The sequence below is a fragment of the Rhinatrema bivittatum genome, chromosome 1, assembly GCF_901001135.1.
Source record: "Rhinatrema bivittatum chromosome 1, aRhiBiv1.1, whole genome shotgun sequence".
Lineage (NCBI taxonomy): Eukaryota > Metazoa > Chordata > Amphibia > Gymnophiona > Rhinatrematidae > Rhinatrema > Rhinatrema bivittatum.
The window spans coordinates 747,450,280-747,472,149 of record NC_042615.1 but is presented as its reverse complement, the minus strand read 5'-3'; the positions used below and the strand labels follow the sequence as shown (position 1 = coordinate 747,472,149).

General features: G+C 47.0%; 1 protein-coding gene across 1 annotated transcript in view; it reads right to left on the bottom strand.

Annotated features, from left to right (window-relative positions):
• Window positions 1–21,870, bottom strand: part of RICTOR (RPTOR independent companion of MTOR complex 2) — a 663,554-nt gene that overhangs the window by 204,623 nt on the left and 437,061 nt on the right. Inside the window, 1 exon segment of the mRNA XM_029578377.1 lies at window positions 3,180–3,272. Within this exon segment, the coding sequence (XP_029434237.1) occupies window positions 3,180–3,272 (93 nt within the window).

The window sequence follows — 21,870 nt, the reverse complement described above, 5'->3', positions numbered from 1 at the left end:
GATTTCAACAAACACTTATATTTCCGGAACAGTGGGCTCAAACCCAGTCGGTCTTGGAGTTCAAGGCCACGTATTTTCAAAGTGAAGACTTGGGCTCATGAAGTCATTCAGGCCTCCCCCTTTCTTTTTATTTTTTTTTAGAAACTGAGAAACCAAGGGACAAATCTTAGCCAAGGTGAGGCTACCCTTTAACTTTACTTCTGGAAAAAAATATGCAAAATCAAATAAGCCCTTATTCAAATGGAGAGTCAGGGGGGTTTCATGCACTGCAACAGAACCATTTTCTGCAATAAAAAGAGCATAACAGCTCTGCTCAATTACGGCAAGGAACACCTCATCCTGAAATATGAATGGAGACCTCTGTCCTCCAGAGAGGCAGAAGGAAGCTGATTACCGAAGAGCTGGTAAAGATCCCGTGGAGAAACGCCAAGAAAGCAGACAAAATCTAGTCCTCCTGCCACGTGGGAGACAGCCACATAGGTCTTACATCACCTGAGAAAGAAAAAGCTAAAGTCTACTGCCAAGTTCACCGTGCTAACATGAACCAGCAGATTAAGAGACTTGGATTCCCGCTCTTGTTCCCCTGCCGTCTGCACCACAGGAATCAACTCAGCCAAAGGAGACTTGACATACCTCTACCTCACCACAGTCTCAAAATGTCCTGTTCCTGCCGCAGGACACAAATTTTCAGCGTGAACTGGGAAAATGGAAGCAGCCCCTAAGGCTCCTCCTGGGGCTCTCAAAACTCTGCCATGCTGCTTCCCTACAGACAAGTCTGATGCTTCCTACAAGGGTGTGTGTTTGTCAACGTCTTCCTTCCTGCTAATCAAACATGGACTTTGTTCTTGCTGGTGGGAACCCGAATGCAGCCATTCCAGTCACAGTGTAGTGCAATCTATCATACAAACCATGCTCAGGGAAACCTCCCCACCAAAGCGCCATAATGCTGTTCCGCAGCCAGCCACCAACATCCACATGAAAAACGGCCAAGCCAAAACAATCATAGCTTGTCACCACACTGAGAAAACACTGCTGCGCCCAGATTTAGGAAACAGTGCCCCTCAACTCACCCGGTAGGCTAATGGGGATCCAAACCACTAGCCGCTTCAGGGCAAAACTCTTTGCTGTCTTTTTTTTTTTTTGTGCAGCTTTAACATGAGGCAAATACAACAAAAGAATTTTTTTTTTTTTTTTTTTAAAGAGGACAGCAGGAGGAAGGTGTAGATTAGGGGAGAGCAATGGGGGGGGGGGGGGGGGGGGGAAGAGCAAGGAAGGGAGCCACCATCAGCCCTCTCACAAATTCAAGGCTCTGCTCAACCAAGGAAAGGAACTGAAGCGGTCACCTTGGGAGTTGCAGCAGCACAAGAGCCAAGTTTAACTAAGTTTGCTCTCAATTGAGGGAGAGAAGAGAAACCTTTCACCCAGGAGCCATCTGCATTCCTGTTCACCCAGCCTAAATAGGCTGAAGTCTACAGCTTGGAAAGACTTGCCACCTTCTGCTGGAGACAAAGAATACTAGCAGGCTGATGTCAGGGCAATGCTACATGACAGTTACATCAGCGAGTCAGTTGATCTCAGTCTTCATCTGCATAATCCACTTGTGTGGACTGGCCTGCCTGGATGAAGAGGAATGGAGATTTACTGACTGGAGGCTTGGAATGCCACAGTCCCTTCATAAAAATTGATTTTAAAGGGTGGAGAAAGAATGGATTCCCGTCTACCTGATGATGATACCCTGCAATACAGCTGAGATGTACTTTAAACAAAGAAATGATGAGGCCTGACCAGAGAGAAGAGCACAGGAAAAGGGATCCAGCTGGCTGGTACCACACCATGCAAAGAATCACTCAATTTAAACTATAGGAAATCATTGCATCCTCCATCCATCTGGGAAGGAGCAAGGAGATTACTATATATTCAATATGCATGCCCTAGGACCAGCGACGCCAGATTTGGGTGGCAGAGTCTTTCACCCTCAAGGGTGAAGAGAGTTGGAGACACGCCCATGTGAATTAAAGGCTAACTGACAGATGGAGGCAAGGGCACCACACTTGCCATGCCCACTCTGGGATAAAAGGTTCACACTTATCTTGTCCTGAAGAACATTCTGGACAGTTTAGACAATGACAGGAATTGGCATATGCATAGAGTATACTGACATACTAGCTTAGCAGACTTGTGGGAGTATGAAGATGCTAAATCCTGGCGCAACCGATGATTCTTATTGCACCAGGAGTCCAAAGAGTTCTTGATCCAGAAGGAAGATGGCTGCAGTGCCCACTCTCGTGCCATGGCTTTGGGGTCTTACCCAAGCGAACCTTTCACAGGGCTTCCATCTTCCAACTGCTGTACAGTTGTGTCCACTGGGACATCCGGCCACCACTGGAGCTGTTGGGAGCAATGTGGTCCAAGCCTTGGCAGTAATAACAAACCAAGTGGGTGTCCATGATGGACATATGATGGCCGTACCCGCAGGTTTAAACCCGCTGGTCATGGGTTTCTTAGCTTTTGAATTCTCCTTTTTTGAGTATAAATTTAAAGTTCTGTTAAGGGGCTGCCAATGATGTTGTGAAAAAGATTCACAAGCATGCAAACCTGAGGCCAAAATCAGAGAGATTAGGAAATATGCCCATATAGTGGCTCAAAGAAAGACTTGAGGGGCTCATGAGGCAGTGACCATGTGCAAGAATTCCCAAACATGCCAAGAAAGACTTTCTTAGTTGAGATAGCTACGAATGTGCTGGTCATTGGATAACATCATCCACAAGTTTATAGCTGATTTATTCTTGCTTGTAGACAGAGAACAGAAGATGTCTGCATTTGTGTGTGTGAAATGGAAATTTATATATATGAAAGAGAGAGATATGTGTATGTGTATATATGCTTTTGTCAATTTCCCTCCATGTGCTTTTTCAATTTACACACACAACTCTCCACTCCTCTTTAATTCACACATGTAAATCTGCAGCATCAGAAGAATAATCATTTATGTGAAGTTGGTGTGTCATCTTGTTGCATCCAATACAGTCAACGTGTGCCTATTTTTCTGATGCCACAGAATTTACATATGCATTTTCCTGCAAATGGTATGTTATGCATGAAAGCTGTAAAAGGACAAGACAATAGGAACAAACTAAAAGAAAACTATCAAAATCACTATTGAAATGCACATTTCTTACCAAGGCCCATAGAGCAGCTTTCAATTGTTTTATCCCTTCCCATTTGTCCAACATTGGAGAGCGAACAGTGTAGCTCAGATCTGGAACAATACTCTAAAGGGTAAAAACAAACAAACAACTAACCAATTGTTTAAAGCAACAACATTAGCTAGTTTCGTCAAATCAAAATATTTAATTGCATCTTGGCTCTATTGATTCCTGGTTAGATGTCACACACATATATGTGTATATATGCTTTTGTCAATTTCCCTCCATGTGCTTTTTCAATTTACACACGCAACTCTCCACTCCTCTTTAATTCACACATGTCACACATTCATTTCTTTTCTGTCCCAATACAATTTATTTTACTTCACACATTTTTGGGAATAAAATAGGTGCTGTTTATTATGACCAAGATTCCTAGCTTTATAAATCTATTTTGACACCACTTGCCAGATGCTTTGTTTTATCCCATTCCTTTATGAATTCTGGTACTATTTTTGCCTCTACAATCTTCACTGGGAAGCTATGCCATGAATCTATTACCCCATCTATGAAGAAGTATTTTCTAATGTTAGTTCTGAATCTACCTTATATCTTTTGAACCTCATGGTACAACCTCTTCTTCTAGAATTTCCTTGCCATTAAAAAATGCTGGTTTCTTGTGCATTATCCATAATTTTAAGATATATGAATGTCTATCATATTCCCTTAGGGATATGATAGACATTCATTGGGCTTCTGTAGCTATCTCAGGACTTCGAGGAAATGGGGAAGTACCTGGAGGAAGAACTTAAAGGATGGGAGAACGAGAGAGATGTGGATCAACAGTGGACCAATCTAAAAGGAGCAATCACCAAGGCAACTGCTCTATATGTTAGAAATGTAAAGAAAAGCAAAAGAAAATTGAAACCTATCTGGTTCTCAAAGGAGGTGGCTGACAAAATTAAAGCTAAAAGAATAGCATTCAAGAAATATAAAAGATCCCAAAGGAAGGAGCACAAAGAAGAATATTTGTATCAACTGAGGGAGACAAAGAAATTAATCAAGTTGGCAAAAAGTCAAGCAGAAGAGAGGATTGCCAAGGAGATAAAAAATGGTGACAAAACATTTTTCAGATACATCAGCGAAAAGAGAAAGGTCCAAAGTGGTATAGTGAAATTGAAAGGTGGTAATGATCAATGTGTGGAGAGAGACGAAGAAATGGCAGAAATATTAAACGAATACTTCAGCTCTGTGTTCACTAAAGAAGACCCTGGAGAAGGACCATCTCTACACAACAAGAAACTGGAGGGAAGTGGAATGGATGAAAATCCTTTTACAGTAGAAAATGTGTGGGAAGAGCTAAAGAACCTGAAAGTGGACAAAGCCATGGGGCCTGATGGGATTCATCCAAGGATATTGAGGGAGCTCAGAGATGTTCTGGCAGCTCCGCTGTGTGACCTGTTCAATAGATCCCTAGAAACGGGAGTGGTGCCGAGTGATTGGAGAAGAGCGGTGGTGGTCCCGCTTCACAAGAGTGGGAACAGGGAGGAAGCTGGCAACTACAGACCGGTTAGCCTCACTTCGGTGGTGGGAAAAGTAATGGAGTCACTGCTGAAAGAGAGAATAGTGAACTATCTACAGTCCGGAGAATTGATGGACCAGAGGCAACATGGATTCACCAGGGGAAGATCCTGTCAGACAAATCTGATTAACTTTTTTGACTGGGTAACCAAGGAATTGGATCGAGGAAGAGCGCTTGATATCATATACTTGGATTTCAGCAAAGCTTTTGATACGGTTCCGCACAGGAGACTGGTGAATAAAACGAGAAGCTTAGGAGTGAGGGCCGAGGTGGTGACCTGGATTGCAAATTGGCTGACGGACAGAAGACAATGTGTGATGGTAAATGGAACCTTCTCTGAAGAGAGAGCGGTTTTAAGTGGTTGTACCGCAAGGATCGGTGTTGGGACCGGTCCTGTTCAATATCTTTGTGAGCGACATTGCGGACGGGGATAGAAGGTAAGGTTTGTCTTTTTGCGGATGACACAAAGATCAGCAACAGAGTGGACATGCCGGAAGGAGTGGAGAGAATGAGACGGATCTAAGGAAACTGGAAGAGTGGTCGAAGATATGGCAGCTCAGATTCAATGCCAAGAAGTGCAAAGTCATGCATATGGGGAGTGGAAATCCGAATGAACTGTATTCGATGGGGGGGGAAAAGCTGATGTGCACGGAGCAGGAGAGGGACCTTGGGGTGATAGTGTCTAATGATATGAAGTCTGCGAAACAATGCGACAAGGCGATAGCAAAAGCCAGACGAATGCTGGGCTGCATAGAGAGAGGAATATCGAGTAAGAAAAGGGAAGTGATTATTCCCTTGTACAGGTCCTTGGTGAGGCCTCACCTGGAGTACTGTGTTCAGTTCTGGAGACCGTATCTACAAAAAGACAAAGACAAGATGGAAGCGGTACAGAGAAGGGCGACCAAGAAGGTGGAGGATCTTCATCGCATGACGTACGAGGAGAGATTGAAGAATCTAAATATGTACACCCTGGAGGAAAGGAGGAGCAGAGGTGATATGATACAGACTTTCAGATACTTGAAAGGTTTTAATGATCCAAAGACAACGACAAACCTGTTCCATAGGAAAAAAATCAGCAGAACCAGGGGTCACGATTTGAAGCTCCAGGGAGTAAGATTCAGAACCAATGTCAGGAAGTATTTCTTCACGGAGAGGGTGGTGGACGCCTGGAATGCCCTTCCAGAGGATGTGGTGAAGACCAGAACTGTGAAGGACTTCAAAGGGGCGTGGGATAAACACTGTGGATCCATAAAGTCAAGAGGCCGCCAATGAAGAGTGGGAGACTCGCCAGAATGACGGCTACTGCCTGGAGACAATACCCTTATTCAATAAACATACACATGCTTACTGTGACTCCAACATCGCTCTAAGCTTCAACAGCAAGAGGAAATGTGGAAAAATGGATTTACACTCACAAAGAGGGGAGTAGCTGGCTTGTTACGGCGGTTACTACCCCAAACCAAATAAGCCTGATGCTTCACCTTCAATGCATATACAGCATAGTTCTCTGCTTCAACGGCAGGGGAGAAGAAAAAAGGGTTCGCACTCACAAAGTGGGGAGTAGCTGGCTTGTTACGGCGGTTACTACCCCAAACCAATTGTGTCCGATACTTCACTTTCGATGCATATCCAGCATGGCTCTCTGCTTCAACAGCATGGGAGAAGACTGATACATCACGCATTTCCAGCATAGCTCCCTGCTTCAACAGCAGGGGAGAAGAAAAACAACCAATAAGGACTGTATAACATAGTCTGGGTAAAACAAATAAGCATGGGTGTAGCTTGCTTATTGCGGCGGTTACTACCCCTACTACCCCTAACTAATCAAGCTAGATATTTCAATGGTGGGGGTGGAAGGGAAATAGAACCAAGAGCTAAGAGAAACAGATAAGTATGAGAGAAAAAAACGTGTGAAGCTTGCTGGGCAGACTGGATGGGCCGTTTGGTCTTCTTCTGCCGTCATTTCTATGTTTCTATCTTGTCTATATATTTTTAGAGGTATGGTCTCCAGAACAGGACACAATATTTCAGATGAAGTCTTACCAATGGCTTTCACCATTGGTATTCTCACGTCCTTTTCTAGTACTATATCTTCCTATGCACTCTAGCATTCTACTGGTTTGGCTATTGCCTCATCTCACTGTTTTGCAACCTGGAAATTCTTGGATATCACATGACAAAGACAAAGGCAAAGTCTGGGTGGTGCCATTTTTAAAAATAGTCACCACCCAGGCCCATAGCCAGGATAACTTTTAGGGGAGGGGGGGGGGGGGGCTGAGGACATCCACTAGACTACCATGGAATATGTTGGGTATAGGGAGGGTAGGGGGTCCACTACACCAAGAAGGAATCTATTGTATGTAACAGGGAGGTTCTATGGAAGGCTGCTACTGGGGTAGAGCAGTTGCTTACCTGTAACAGATGTTCTCCAAGGACAGCAGGAGTCCTCGCACATGGGTGATATCATCAGATGGAGCCCAATGTGGAAAACGTATGTCAAAGTTTCTAGAATGATGGGCAGTTTCTAGAAACCTTGACTAGGCACACTGAGCATGAGCAGCATGCCCTACACCATGCGTCCACATGGGCCCCCTCTTCAGTCTCATAACATAGAATTACGATTAAAAATAAAAAATAGGAGAACTCAACGTCACGGGGGGGGGTGTGTGTTTGTGAGGACTAATATTCTGCTGTCCGCGGAGAAAGCAGTTGCTTAGCTGTAACAGGTGTTGTCCTAGGACAGCAGGATGTTAGTCCTCACATGTGGGTGACATCATCTGATGGAGCCCGGCATGGAAACTTTTGTCAAAATTTCTAGAAACTTTGGTCAGAAGACTAAGCATGCCCAGTCTGCCACTATCCGCGCATCCACGAGAGGTCCCCCTTCAGTCTCGTAACATAGCAAAAGAAACAAGCGAAAAATTAAAATAAACCGAAGGTGAACCCAACATCGTGGGGAGGTGGGCGGGATTCCTGAGGACAAACATCCTGCTGTCCTAGGAGAACATCTGTTATAGATAAGCAACTGCGCTTTCTCTTAGGACAAACAGGATGGTAGTCCTCACATGTGGGTGAGCACAGAGCTCCAGACTGCCCCTATCAACCAGAGAGACCAACAGAGGCTGAACAAGGTGCCAATGGGCAAAAGACAACTGCAGCGCTGTGAGGAAAAACAGGGGGCGGTCTGGTCCCACAAGGAGCACTAGTGAAGAGAGTTGAATTCAAGTCTGGAACAGGTTGCGCAGGACAGACTGACCAAAGGCACTGTCCTGATGGCTGTCCCTGTCAAGGCAGTAGTGAGCTGTGAATGTGTGGAGAGAACTCCAAGTCACAACCTGACAAATTTCAGTGACAGGGACTGTACGCATATGGGCTACTGTCACTGCCATGATCCGCACAGAGTGAGCCTTCACTCTGCCAGCCAGCTGGAGACCTGCCTGTGCTTAGCAGAAAGCAATGTAATTCGCCAGCCAGTTCTTTAGGGTTTGCTTACCTACTGCTGCACCCAGCCGATTGGGGTCAAATGTCATGAAGAGCGGGGTGGAATGTCTGTGGCTCGCTGTGCGGTGTAGGTAAAAGGCTAGCGCCCGTTTACAGTCCAGGGTATGGAGAGCACGTTCCCCTGGGTGGGAATGTGGCCTTGGAAAAATGATGGGTAGACTGATTAATGTGGAAATCAGTCGCCACCTTGGGCAAGAATTTAGGATGCGAACGCAGGACCACACGGTCATGGAAGAAGTTTGTGTATGGTGCATACGTAACCAGGGCCTGAAGCTCGCTGACCTTGCAAGTGGAAGTGATCGCCACCAGGAATATGACTTTCCAGGTGAGGAATTTCAGACCATAGGACTGCAGGGGCTCAAAGGGAGGCCACATCTGTCTCGCCAAAACAAAGTTGAGGTCCCAGTATGCCACTGGAGACCGAATAGGGGGCTTCAGTTGGAGGAGACCCCGCTTGAAACGGCCAACTAGGGGCTGGACTGAAAAGGGCCTATTAGCGACACCTCGGTGGTACACACTGACAATGCTGAGGTGCACTTTTGACGGACTGGTCTGGTGCCCAGACTCAGACAGGTGCCACAGGTAGTCCAGCAGCTGGAGGAGAGGGCATGAGAAGGGGTCCAACACATGCCCTCCGCACCAGATGGAAAAGCGCTTCCACTTTGCAGTGGAAGGCTTCCAGGATTTGATCAAGACCCGGGAAACACAGTCTGAAAGCTGCAATGGCTGGAGGATCATCCACTCAACATCCAAGCTGTGAGGGCTAGTGCCCGAAAGTTCGGGTGGCGCAGAGTGCCCTGGTTCGACGATATGAGGTCGGGCGCCGTCCCCAATTGAATGGGTGGCACGCACAGACAGCTCCTGGAGGAATGGGAACAAAACCTGTCAAGGCCAGGAGGGAGCCACAAGAATCATTGTCCCTCCGACCTCTTGAAGCTTCAACAGCACCTTCGAGAGGAGCGGGAGAGGCAGTTATGCATACAGGAGGCCCTGTCCCCAGTGAAGTGAGAAGGCATCACAGGCTGGATGGACGTTCCCTGGCACTAGGGAGCAGAACCTGCTCACCTTGTGGTTGCGAGTGAATGCAAACAGGTTCACATCTGGCGTACCCCAGCGGCGGAAGAGGTTGGCCGCTACCGTTGGGTTGAGGGACCACTCGTGCGGATGGAAGGACCGGCAGAGACGGTCCGCGAGCACGTTGAGGTGACCTGGCAGATAGGTTGCCCACAGATACATCCCTTGGGAGAGGGCCCAGCTCCAAACCTGTACAGCCTCTTGGCAGAGGAGGAACGAGCCCCGGTACCCATTACAACCTGGTTATCTGTCCGGATCAGAACCGCTTTGGGCAACTGATCCCAGAATGCCCACAAGGCGTACTGTATTGCTCGAAGCTCTAGAAAGTTTATCTGACAACGTGCTTCCGCGGCGGTGCAAAGGCCTTGAGTGTGTAGGCCATTTGTGTGGGCTCTCCACCCCTGAGAAGCGTCAGTGGTGAGGGTCACTTGGGGTGGCACGGGGCTGCATTCCAAATTGGGGAGGGCTTCCCACCAGGCCAGGGATAGCTTGAGAGGTTCCGTGACTGAGATTGGAGCCTCTAGATCCTGAGATGCCTGCCGCCACTGGTACAAGGCCCACTAAGGGCTTCTCATGTGGAGACGGGCTAAGGGAGTCATGTGGATGGTGGCCGCCATGTGGCCCAGTAGATGGAGCAGGAGACGGAGACGGGCTGGCACCCTTCTGCTGGTGCGAATGAGGGTAACCAGCGAAGTGAGGGCAATCACCTAGTCCCTGGGAAGGAAAGCTTTCGCTTGTGCCGCATCCAACCTGGCGCCTATGAAGTCTAGCTGTAGGGATGGACAGAGATGTGACTTGGAGAAGTTGATAACGAATCCCACTGTCTGCAGGCTCTGAACTGTCAGGGCCAAAGCTTGCACGGCCCCGGAGCAGGAGTCGCTCCTGACCAGTCAGTCGTCCAGGTATGGGAACACATGGACTGAGAGATGCCTGAGGTAGGCAGCCACCACCACCACCACCAAGCATTTGGTGAAGTCGCTGGGGGTTGATGCCAGCCCAAAGGGCAGCACCCTGATTGAAAATGTGCATTCCCCACCAGGAAGCGGAGGTACTTCCTGTGGTTGGGGCCAATCGCAATGTGTGTGTATGCCTCCTTCAAGTCAAGGGAGTAAAGCCAGTCTCCTCTTCGGAGGAGGGGGATCAGCATGCCCAGAGAGACCATCTTGAATTTTTCTCTTATGAGAAATTTGTTCAGTGCCCTGAGGTCAAGAATGGGGCACAAGCCGCCATTCTTTTTCAAGATGAGGAAATACCTTGAATAGAACCCTTGTCCCTGCAGTTCGCTCGGGACCGGTTCCACAGCTCCTCTGCGAGTAGGGCGGAGAGTTAGTTTTGAAGAGCGACCAAATGGGTGGATGACCCCCATGTTGGACAAGGGGGAGAGGTCTCTGGGAGCCGGCTGAAGCACAGATGGTACCCCTGGCAGATTATGGAGATGACCCAGCATCAGGCGAACCTGAGGAGCCTGCCGTCGACTGGGGGATCGGGTGCCAGGGGGCTGCCAGCTGACTTACTCCCTTGCCGCCAGTCAAAACCTGTGACCAGGGCTTGCTGGGACGCCAGTTGGGGTCAGGGGGGTCTGTTGCTGGTGGGGATGACCCCTGGAACTGGTCTGGTGTGTGCGAGTTCGAGTGGTCGGAGGGTAATACTTCCTCTGCTGGTAGAAGGGCTTACGAGAGCCTTGCCTGGAGGATTTCCTGGCTGAGGGGGACCCTTCTGAAGGTCTAGCAGATAGCTGCTGGAGGATATCATGATGGCCCTTGAGCTGTGCCATCGCATCCTAGACCTTGTCCCTGAACAGATTTTCGCCTCTACAGGAGAGATTGGCGAGCCCATCCTGGACCTCTGGCCGGAGGTCCGAGGCCCGGAGCCAAGCCATCCTTCTGGCGCTGATGCCCACAGCGGCTAATCGGGCTGCAGTCTCAAAAACATCGTAGGTGGAACGTACCTCGTATTTCCCTGCTTCCAGATGCAGTGAGGCTTGATGCTACTGGGGGACGCCCTCCGCAAAATCCTGGACTCGCTTCCAGAGATTCCGGTTGTATTGAGTCATGTAAACTTGGTAAGCCGCAATGGGGGGCGACCAGCATGGCACCTTGGAAGATTTTCCTCCCTATGGCGTCAAGTTCCCGACGCTCACATCCTGGAGGAGCGAGGCATGGGTACAGGAATGATGGGCCGTTTTTAAGGTGGACTCCACTACCACCGACTGGTGGGGGAGCTGCCTTTTCTTGAACCCCAGGGCCTGTTGCACCAAATAGGTGGCATTGGCCTTTCTGTTGACTGGGGAAATGGAGATGGAGTGTTTCCACATTCGGAGGAGAAGTTCCTTAAAAATATCGTGGAACGGAACAAACACGATCTCCTTACGAGCATCAATGAACTGGAGGACCTCCAGCATGTTGTGATGTGCATACTCCTCCGTGAGGAGCTGAAAGGAAATGGCCTCAGCCATAGTCCTGACAAACCCCACAAACGATAGGTCCTCAGGCGGTGACTGGCGCCACTCCTCTGTGAGCGAATGCTCTGAGAGGGGGTCGTACTCTGAGGATAAGTCTGTGGAGTCATCACCCCAAGGGTCGAAAGGACACTTTCCTCACGGGTCAAGGCGCCAAGAGCGAGGGCCATGAGGGGCATCAACCCTGGGCTTCGGAGGATGCAGGGGTACCGGCAGCACCAATGGATTCCCCGGCATCAAGGTGGTCATTGGCCGCAGCAAGCCGGAGGGGCCCAGCAGCGGCTCGGGGAACTGTTGGTGAAGACGCCCGGTCCCAATGGCCTCATCCTCCTCAGAGGACCTGAGAATAGAGATCGCTCCTGTAGAGGGCATCAGTGGCCAACGGGGCATCGACGGCCCCCCCGGCACCGGTTGTGTCAGTAGGGCACCCAGAAGAAGGTCCAGACACTCTAGTGGGGGTGCCAGCATTGATGGCGGAGCTCAAGCACCGATAATGGGGGCCTGTAGCACAGGTAACTCAATGTCTTGTAGCGCTTTGAGCACTGACGATTTGCACCCTGCGGTCCAGTTCCTCCTGGAAGTCCTGAGTGGTCAGGACTAATGGAGGGGGAGAAGGTGCCGCCGGCTCATCCTCAGGTCCCCAAGATGGCATGGCACCCTGCATAGATACTGTTGGGGAATGCCTCGGGTTACTGGGGGCACCGGAGGATGGTGCCTCCGGTGGCCAGTGCCACTTTGATGGCAGCTCGGTGGTTACAGATGCTGCTCCGGAACCGGAACCATGCCGGGGAACGGTGCCGGTGCTTACGGGATCGCTTCTGATGCTTGGCCTGGTGCCAAGGAGATCAATGCCCCGAGGTTTAGGGGAGGGGAAAGACCATCGAGGATCGATCTCCCTCTCCCCGATCATTGGGGGTACGGACTAGAGTGGGGTCGCGAGGGGGAGAGATGCAGACGGCTCCCCGCAATCCTTGGGCATCGAAGAAAGCGACGCAGAACTGGAGGAATTCGGGGTCCTGAAATGCTTCTCCATTTTGACGAGGCGCGTTCAACACCCCTTGGGTGTCATATGATCACACAGACAGCCCCCATGGACATCGCGCGCGGCCCCCAGGCAGAGGATGCAACCCTCTTGCAGGTCCATGATGGACAAAGTCCATGGGCACGGGGGGCACAGACGAAAACCAGTTGACGCCATGAAAAAAGACCAGGCATGCGGTCGATGGCTGACGGGCACTGAGGGGGGGTGAAGAGTTGGGAATCAACTGCAAGATCAAGAAAAAAGGCCGAAAAAAGACCTACCATACCGAGAGTGTACCGACCGCGAAGGTGGATCCTATGAGGATTGGAAGGCAAATCGAGAATATCGATGCAAAAAACAAAGAATGGAGCTCCACAAACCACGAGGCAACTGCTCTGCGGAAAAGAAGAGACTGAAGGGGGACCTCACTTGGACGTGCAGATAGTGGCAGGCTAGGCATGCTCAGTCTGTTGGCCAAAGTTTCTAGAAACTTTGACAAACGTTTTCTGTGCCAGGCTCCATCGGATGACATCACCCACATGAGGACTACCATTCTGCTTGTCCTAGGAGAACACCTGTTAAAGGTAAGCAACTCTGCTTTCTCCGAGGACAAGCAGGATGGTAGACCTCACACATAGGTAAATCCCTAGCTATAGACTATTCCCCAAGAAAAAAGGGGACAAACAGACACCTAACCAGGTGCCAACAGGCACACCATCACTGCTGTTGGTTAACAGAGGAGGAGACAGCCTGAATCCAAACAATGGGCCCTATGTTGGGAGAGTTGGGTTCTACACCTCAAACAGGTTTCGGAGGACAGACTGGTCAAACCTACTGTCGTGTTGGCCATCCCTATCCAGTCAGCAATGGGATGTAAATGTGTGGAGAGAACTCCATGTTGCAGCCTTGCAGATCCCCTCCTCCTTGGGAACTGCTTGCAATTGGGCCACCGACGCTGCCATGGCTCAGACAGAATGAGTCTTGACATGACCCCCAAGATGCAATCCCACTTGGGTATAACAGAAAGAGATGCAATTTGCTAGCCAATTGGATAGTCTGTTTAGCAACGGCAACGCCCAACCTATTCTTATCAAAAAAACAATAAGTTGAGTGGTCTGTCTATGGGCTTCTGTCTGCTCCAGGTAGAAGGCTAAGGCTTGCTTGCAGTCCTCATACATCTTGATGCGAATGAGGCCTGGGAAAGAAAATTGGCAGGACGATTGACTGGTTAAGTTGGAGATCCATCATCACCGTAGGCAGGTGCGTAAATACAACCTTCCAGGTCAGGTACTTCAGGTCACAGGTGCGTGGCTTTCAAAAGGAGCTTTTGTCAACTGAGCTAACACCATGTTGAGGTCCCAAGACACAGCGGGTGGCCTTAGGGGAAGCTTCAACTGAAGCAGACACCACATGAGATGTACCACTATAGGCCGTACAGAGATGGGTGTACCATCTACACTGTGATTTTCTCCTGCTGGGCTGCCTCGACAGGCAGTGGGGGGAGGGGGGGCAGAGTCTACCCAGACCATTGAGGAAGGATGTCTCAGTGGGAGGGGGTTAATTTGGGTCACTGCTGGCCCTTTAATTTGCAGTATGCAGGAATCAGGCTGCACATTAGTGTCCCAGTGCCTCTACAAAAACTTATCTACAACTCCAGAGTTGCAGCTAACGTTTTTGGAAAATAGCTTGCGTTGAGGTGAGCTGCATTATTTAATTTGCATAGGATTAGTTAATAATGAGCTACTTTGCATGCACTAGCAAATTTTATGCATGAAAAGCAGTTCATTAAAATAGGAGAAGGATGGCAGCTGGAGAGACTTTTATCCTTTGGAAATTACCTGCTTAAACTGGTGAGACTGTTAGCTTTTTGAGAAAATAAAGTTTTCTTCTTGAACGGGACTTACCGCTGCGCTTGACGTTAGAGGGAGGGGCCGGAAGTGCCTTTTAAGACCGGCACTTCTGTGGCGTGTCGCAGCCGCCGGTGCGCTGCCAAAGCCACGCGCGCCTAATGGGCGCGCGGCTTTGCCCAGTTTACCGGGTCTGCCTAGTTACTCCCAGAAATCTCTGGAAAAAAGGATAAGAGGGTGACATAGAAGCATCAACAAGGATAAAAGTTGCTTTTTTTTTTTTTTTTCTTCTGGTATTTACAATTTCTTGGCCATGACAGCCAAAAGGAAAGGGAAAATAAGGGTTTTTCCCTCCGAACCCTTACCTTCCCTAATCCAATGAGACAGATCGCTTTTTGACTCAGCTGGAAACAGAGGGAGCTTGTGAATCTGTTGGAAGTTTGCGGGAAGGAGACCGTGAAACTTCCCAGGACGAAGTGTCCCTGAACCCAGACCAACGTCCGCCTCCTGCCCAAGCGGCCCCGGTGAGAATGCAGTCCAGTCACCCTCCAATAAAGTGGAAGGAGCGACAGGGCGGGGGGGGGGGGGGGGGCTATCCCCGGAGTAGTACCAGAGGGAAGGAGTTCCTTAGAGGTTGGAGAGAGAAGAGATGGGGAAACATCTGAGATAGAAAGCCAGGAACCCATGGCTTCTGGACAACCAGAAGAGCTGCTGCGCGATACAACAAGGCCGGAGACAGTTACTCTAGAGGCGATTTGGGAAGTGATTACTGGACTGAGCCTAACCAAAAACAAACTTGAGAAAAAAATAGATCTTGTTTCTTCAAATTTCCAAGAAAAAATTCAGAGTATTCAACAACAGAATAATGAAATTTCCAATAGAGTTGGGGAGACTGCGAGTAACATCAGGTCTCTCCAAAAGCTCAATACTATGCTTGCTAAAGATCAGATTGCTAATTCTCGTCGTCATGAGTTGATTGAAAATAATATAATATGTAATCAATCCCTGCTATTGATGATGACTACTGTATAAATTACAACAACTCTATATTCCCCACCATATGAGAAAATTAATAATGTAGGAAGAGGAAGGTTTCATACAACATCTGCAACATGCCACCACGGCCTTGTGTACAGAATATTTTTAATAGTAATCATGAACCAACCTCCCTCCTACCTGTGATTTTTGTATTTTTTTGTTGTTTTTTTTAATGGCACTTTTATGTGAAAACAAGTCATTCATGTGAAAAAATTCTTTGTGTATTGTGTTTGTATATAAAAAAACAGCTGTACCACTCAGCCTGTCTAAATTCATTTAAAATCTAAACCATCAATATTTCATAAAACACTGTTAATGCTTCAACCAAGTTCATAACTTGTCATTCAGGCTTGATGAAAAATTCCAAGTCAGCTTAAACTTCTCGTTCATTCCTCCCAACATTTTATGTGAAGGCAATCTCTCAATGAATGTTTAATTAAACCACTCAACATTTCTCAATACTTTTGAACATAGCTGCTGATATTGCAAATATTTCTTCAATTTTAAAGTTTGTCACTCAAATTTAATGACGAGTTCCCACTCAGCATAACCTCTCTTTCAGCAATTTAAATGTGGAGAGTGATTTTTCAGAAAATTTCATATAAATAATACTAAAAAGACGGCTGTCCAGCTTGAATACATTTAAACCTTAACCACCTTCCGTGTCTTTTTCGCCGTTACTTCTAAATATATATATATATATATATATATATATACTAATGAGTTCCCGATCAACTTAGCTTGCTCTTGTTCATTCCTCCCGACATGGCCATGTTTTGACAAAATAATTTTTCTTCATCAGGGGAGTCTCTAATCCTTCTCCTCATTGTCGGGTCGCTCTTCTACTGCTCAAACGGCATTTTTATGCAAATTTTCTCTTACTTGCTCCTTGTCCTTTTAAACCCAACATGTCATCCAGATTCTACCAATGGAGAGTTATGTATCTGACGTAGATTCGTCCGTATCCAATAGTTTCTCTCTGCTCTCAGTGCGCTAGTGTTAGAATGCAGATGATGAATATCATAATAATGAAGTCCATTCTATATCTTCGTTCGGTCCACCCGGGACTGTAGTATTTTAACTTGAATATCCAATTTTGTTCGCGGAAATTCAACAATTTTTTTACATCCCCTCCCTGTTCATTTTCTTCAACACTGTCTATCACTGTCCTTCGCAGGTCCTCAAAGCAATGTTGTTTCTCTAAACAGTGCTCAACTATTGGGGCTTCCGTCATCCTTGTATTTAAACGCGATCTATGTTCAATAAGCCTCGTTCTCACTGTCCGTGCCGTTCGACCTACATAATCTTTTGGACAGGGGCACTGTATAATATAAACCACATTTTTGGATAAACAATTTGCCTCTCCTCTTCTTGTGATCTTATATCCTGTTACTGGATCTTCCCATTGAGACCCCTAAATTGTTAGATTACACATCTTACATTTATTGCATTTGGTATGGTTTCCTTGAATGTTTTTCTTATGATTGGCATCTCTTATTATATCAGCATGTACTACCCGGTCTCGGATGTTGGGACCTCTTGTCGTAGCTATCAGTGGTGTATCTTTAAATATCTCATGTAATGAGAGGATATGCCAATGCCTACGTACAGATGCTGTGTGACTGAAGCTGTTGACGTGCATTGAGGCAAAATGCATGTCAGTCTATCATGTTCTTTTCTACTTCGATATTCCAGTAACTGGTCCGAGTCAGAATATTTCGCCCTCTTGTAGGCTTTGTTAATAACTTTTTTGGATAACCCCTCAATTTGAACTTTTGTTTGAGCCACTGTGATTGCTTCTCAAATTCCTCATTCGTGGAGCAAATCCTCCGGACTCTAAAAAATTGACTAACTGGCAGTCGTTGTTTGAGAGACTTAGCATGGTGGCTATAACGCAATAGAGAATTCTTCTCTGTAGGTTTATGATGTACCGTTGTACTCAAACATAATCCAATATCAACATCCAGATAACTTATCTTGGTCCGATCTTGATTTGAAGTAAATTGTAGATTAAGATCTACAGTGTTGATCCATTGTAGAAAATTATTCAGATCATCTTCAGTCGATTTCCAAATCAGGAAAACGTCATCCATATATCGACGCCAATAGACTATCTTCTTCCACCATGACGATCTATAAATGTGTTGGCGTTCAAATTCAGGGACAAATATTCACGACAGAGGGGGCCAATGAAGACCCCATCGTGATCCCATGTACTTGATGGTAAAATTTATTTCCAAATCTGAAATAATTATTAGTCAACACCAACTCCAATAGTTGTTCCAGGAATATTATAGGGATCCTACTCTTCCCTTTTTCTTTAACCAACCTATTTATCACCACCTTTATAGCCTCCTCTTGTGGGATCTGCATATATAAAGATTGTATATCCATTGTAACTAGCCAATATTCACCTTGATCCAATTGAACTTCCTTAATTTCCTTTAGAAATTGTATGGTGTCCTTTAAATATGACTTGGATTTTTTAACAATTGGCTGTAAGATTTTAACTAAAAGACAGCCGGAGGTTCCAATACTGTATCTTGCAAAGAGGCTATCGGCCTTATTAAAAATATTCTGTATACAAGGCCATGGTTGCATGTTGCAGATGTTGTATGAAACCTTCCTCTTCCTCCATTATTATTTTTCTCATATGGTAGGGAATATAGAGTTGTTGAAAATAATATAAGACATCTAAATGTTAGAATTTAAAATTTCCCTAAGGTAGCGGGTGAAATCCCCTTTATTTCTTTAAAGAGATTCCTAATAGAAATATTAGGATTTTCTGAACAAGATATTCCCTTCAGTAAATTCTTGCTATTTTCTAACAAAAAGAGCTTTGGCTTCTGTAGTTTCTATTCCTGCAAACCTAACAAGTTTTCTGGAGCATTCTAGTTTAATGTCATAGATCGAAATACCCTAATAGTCTCATTTATTACAAGATATAAACAAACTTATGAGAAGGTATTTCCAAAAATTTCCTGTATTATTCCATGCTCAACCAATTAAGATATATCCTGATCGTGCTCCAGTCACTCGGGTAAAAAGAAGGGAATTTTTGTCCTTAAGACAACAGGTTATTTCCCTGGGATTCTCTTTTCTATTACGGTACCCTTGTCGGTGTGAAATTAAGAATAATGAAGATACATTTGTATTTTTTCAGACAGAACAATTGCGCCAGTTTTTAGAGGCTCGATTACCCAGTACCTTCCTCCCCTGTACCTGCTAATGAGTAGGCTTAAATAAGTATGAATACCAGCTGATATTCTATGTTAAAGCTTATTATCGTGTTTATTTTTTCTTTTTGATTATCTCCTTAAATAACATTTCTATCCTATCTGCCCACATATTTTATCAATATAATAATTGTTTGTTCTGAATATACAAATTTAAATTTTCAAGCTGAATGTAAAATGTTTTTTTCTTTTTATTAATTTCTATAGTGGGATAAAAGTAATTTCAAATGAACAGATCAAACTATTTTTGAAATTTGTCAATATTTGTAAATTCAAACATTATAAATAAAGAATGGAAAAAAAATAAGAGAAGGATTTTTGGGGAAATATTGCACGATATTGCAACAATGATGTTATGGAACGCTGCCCGCGGGTCTCCCCCATGCTGCCTTCACCCGACGCGGCATGGACGCCGCCGACATCGGGTCTTCCAGCGAGGCCGGAGCCGCGGACTTTGTTGTCCTTCACGGCCCGGAGGCCGCCCGTATCACCTGCCTTTATTGCGGCCCGAGCCGTGGACTTTCTTCCTCATGCTGCACGGAGCTGCCGCCGACGTCTGTGTGTTCTTCGCGGCCAGAGGCCGCCAGCCCCAGGATCGATTAGCGGCTGGAGCCACCCCCGGGGCCTCCTGCAGCGGCTGGAGCCGCTGCCGTCTTCGGGCCTGCCTCCAGGCCTAGCCCTGTTGCTACGTGAGGACGTCGCTGTGCAGGCCGCTGTCCACGGTCCTGCATAGCCAGCTTCCTGCCTCTAGGCGCGTGGCCGCGCCTCTCTGCTGGATTTAAAGGGCCAGACACAGGAAGTGTGCTGGCCCTACCTAAGGACTGATTTCCAGCTCCAGCCCTATAAAAGGGCTGCTCTGTCACTTCAGCCTGCGCCTTGCATCGGAGTTGCTTCACTCTGGAGGCTCCTGCCTGCCAGAGCTCCGTCAGGTCTTCTTCGTGGAGCTCCTCTTCGTTTTGTCTCGTCATGTCAAGTCAGGTTCGTGCCTGAGGTCTCCGTCCAGGTGTCCTGGTGTCTTGTTTTGATCTTCTGCTTCCTGATGTCCCAAGTTCCTTGGTGTCTTGCTCCTGTGTCTTCAGCGCTCCTGAGCCTTCTGGTCCTGTCAGGCCGTGCTCTCTCAGATGACGTCTTTCCCGAGCGTGGAGTTGCCTACAGGTGGAATTCGTTCCTGTGCTCCTGAGCAGTCATGTCCTGCCAGCCTTTGCAGAGCTCCAGATGACTTATGGCTCCGTCGTCGAAGTTCTGCCTCGGCTGGATTCTTCCCTGCACTCGCCCCGTTCTCAGCGTGGTCCATGACAAGCCTCCTTGGGCTGTGTAGGGCGCACAGTGGGACAGGATAGTCCGCGACCAGTCCCGTGTGTGGACTGTGTAGGGCGCCCTGAGAGACAGTGCCAATGTTCTTCCGCCCAGCTTCTCATCTCTTCTGGACTTCGTCAAGTTCTTCGTCTCGTCCTGGATGCCGTTGCATCAGTCTTGGTATCATGTCAACGTCTTGTTCCTGATGTCGTCGCATCGACCATTGGTCCGTGATGTCTTCGCATCAGCCTTGGTGTCATGTCTTCAGTCACCTTGGTGTCATGTCCTGTGCCAGCCCTCGTCTCTGATGCCGTCCGAATCAGCCTTGGTTTCATGTCTTTGTCTGCGATGCCATAGCATCAACCTTGGTGTTATGTCTTCTTGTCAAGGCCCGTCTACCCTCATCCTCAGGCCAGGCCTGCTGCTCCATGCCGATCCAAGCGGCAGGTCCGAAAGGGCTTGGAATGGTCGGAGGACCATTCACATTCCAACATCATCATGTTGTTGGCCTTGGGAGCTTGCAGGCCTGGCAGAGGGTAAGCCCGTCAGCCATTCTGGAACACGCCGTCAACCCTCGGTTCGGTCCTGGATCCTTCTGGGGTCGGGCTGAGGCCCAAGGTCACACGAAATCACCCGTCATGTAACAGAATGCAAGGCCTTTCGAGGCCGTTTACGTAACAGAATGCAAGTCCTTTCGAGGCCCCTCACGTAACAGATGAACAGATACTGCACAATAAAATAGCGTTTTTTGTGCCTTTAATGCTTATCATGGATTAATAAATATACTCCTTAGATTGTAAACCCTCTGGGGACAAAGAAATACCTACCCTACCAGAATGTAACTTGCCTTGAGCTACTAATGAAAAGGTGTGAACTAAATCCAAAAATAGTGCACTAAATATTAGCACACACTTTACCAATGGCTTCAATGATTAGATTTACTAACAATGCAAAAAACTCATGATAGACATAGTGCATCAGTGCTATGAAAAGTGCGCTATCAAAAACACCTCAAGCATAGTCCTGAAATTAGTATAAAGGACCCTGTGATAAAAAGGAAAAGCAAACCCCATGTTTCACCCATACACACACAAAAAAAAAAGATTCCCCACAACACCAGTTTCAATTCCCACCTAATCTGATGGTGAAATATAGGTCCTCTGATCCACCTAATGGTGAAAAAAATAACCAGTCCTGACTCCCCCCCTTTCACCAACTAGATGGTGAATAAAAGAAGCCTCATCTATTCCAAAGAATTTAAAAAAAACAATCTAGGTGGAGGAGAGTGCCTTACTTCCTAACTAGCCTAGTATCCAGTAATGCTCTGGCCTTAAACTGGGGCCACCAGTAGACCGGGTCAGAGCATTTCAAAACATCAAACCAGTGGGAAATAACACTGTTTCCTCCTGGTGGCTCAACATTGGAGATATTTGGAAAAATCCAGGAGTTGTGGGGATAGGGTGACACTAAAGAGATTTATTATTTTTTCCATCATCAGAGAGTAATAAGAAACCAAAGAGCTGGGGCCATGATTTTAATCATTGAGTGGGAGTCATTTTTCACCATCAGGTGAGTGGGGAGTATGCAATTCAATATCAAATGGGTGGGAGGGAGATCAGGACAGGGTAAGGATCCTGATTTACACCATCGAATGAAGGAGACAGAGAGAGA